Source organism: Amphimedon queenslandica, unplaced genomic scaffold, assembly GCF_000090795.2.
Source record: "Amphimedon queenslandica unplaced genomic scaffold, v1.1 AMPQUscaffold_5485_Cont22547, whole genome shotgun sequence".
NCBI classification, from domain to species: Eukaryota; Metazoa; Porifera; class Demospongiae; order Haplosclerida; family Niphatidae; genus Amphimedon; species Amphimedon queenslandica.
In genome coordinates this window covers 1-1686 of record NW_003554214.1, presented here as the reverse complement: position 1 = coordinate 1686, position 1686 = coordinate 1, and the positions used below count along the sequence as shown (strand labels likewise).

The 1686-nt window shown below is 38.7% G+C and overlaps 1 protein-coding gene across 1 annotated transcript; it reads right to left on the bottom strand.

Moving 5' to 3' along the window:
- Positions 1–26: 26 nt before the first annotated feature.
- LOC105316070 (sorting nexin-2-like) lies at positions 27–1396 on the bottom strand (the record flags this gene model as incomplete). Its single annotated transcript, XM_011410871.2, has 4 exons — positions 1255–1396; positions 954–1183; positions 602–707; positions 27–212 (listed from the first exon to the last, which is right to left on the bottom strand). Coding segments are annotated over exons 1-4 (664 nt in total), but the record flags the coding sequence as incomplete, so codon positions are not given.
- Positions 1397–1686: the final 290 nt, after the last annotated feature.

Below are 1686 nucleotides of genomic sequence, written 5' to 3'. Positions count from 1 at the left end.
AATATCATAAAAAGAGAAAGTATTACCTGTAACACTTTTCTCAGGTGCTGGAGGGACTATGTATCCCATGCACATGAATTTCTCTGACAGACGATAGTAAAGACCCAAGAAATCACTGAATCTCCTCCTAACAAAGACTTCTGGTTCTTTAAACGAGGGAAGAGTTGTCTTTGTCGTGACGAGATAAGTCATGTAAGCACCCATTCCATCGCCTGGTCGTAAAGAAAGAGAAGAGGGAATATAACATGAGTTGGGATTGAAAGTAACTCGCAAGGATTGTCAATAACTATCTCACAAACCATAAACTAAGCATCATTAAAGGCATTTCTGTCGATAGTACTACTAAAGTATACCAGCTCAATCAGAAATTAACTGCTCTATTGTCCTTGCATGTACAATGTACTATAGTGTACATCTGTCTACATGCATACATGTACAACAATGTTGTCTTTATCAACATGAGCATGTGTAGAGTGCATGCAAAATGAATTAGAGAGTGAATGAGAGTTTTTGTATGCTAGATAAAGTGTTAAATAACAAAAAGTTACTTTAAACCACTAATACATATACATGTACATATTAATGTAAGGCCTCAACTTACCAACTTTCTCAGGTTCGGCTACAGTAATGGTCAGCTCATATTGATCAATATCCTCTTCTTCCTCCTCCTCCTCCTCTTCCTCCTTACTAGCAGGAGCCTCGGCTTCCTACAATAATAAAAGACGAATGAAATATGTAATTAGTAACATGCATATGTGTATTCTGTTAAGGAACTAAGGAAGGTTTCCAGTTGCAACAAAACTCGATGCAGAATTGAAATCTGCATTATTTTGCATTAACTTCAAAACGTTAAAAGGTCATCATCCTGCTTTTTAACTCAAATGTAAATCTTCTTTTACAATACATTTATATGTACAAGTACATGTACACGCTGAGAATAAAACTCGCCAAACCTGTGTAACTGGTTTCTGCTTAGGCTCCTCCTCTCCTTCTTCGTCAAAGAGATCCCCTCCACTCGGAGCTGAGGTGGTGACTGGTTTCTCTGCAGCCGGAGGTACCTCCACTACTGGAGGAGGAGGCTCCGGGTCATCGGGTTCCAGTGTTGGTGGCTCACTGTCAGTGTGTGGGCGTTCAGTGGATGCAGGTGGAGCCTCTGTCTCCTCTTCCTCTCCAAAAAGATCTTCTAGAAAAAAGAAAAGATACAAATAAGGGGACACGCCCACTTTTGCAACAATCGCGCAGTGGGATTCTCACCTTCCTTTTTAGTCTCTTCCTTTTTCGCAGGCTCTGGCTCATCTAATGATGGCTTGCCGAATATGTTATCCTCTGATAATTCGTCGTTATCGTCTGGCGGAGGGCTAGCTTCCACATCCAGAGGAGGAGGTTCGTCGGCCATCTTGTGACAGTGTGGATCACGTGAGCACGTTCTTAATAATATTCATTGAGTAACGATTAGGGCGTGTCAATAACCAATATTCATTACATTTTTGTCCACATTATGCTAAAAAATAAACACGAACACTTACAATGGTGCATAATTTACTCTAATATTTTAATTTACTCTAATATATATGGTTCATATCATTTACTGCCCATGCTGAAAAATAAACATGTGCAATAGTACATAATTTTATAATTATTTTGCTGAAAAAATATCCATTATCAAAAAAAAAAACAAAAATATCA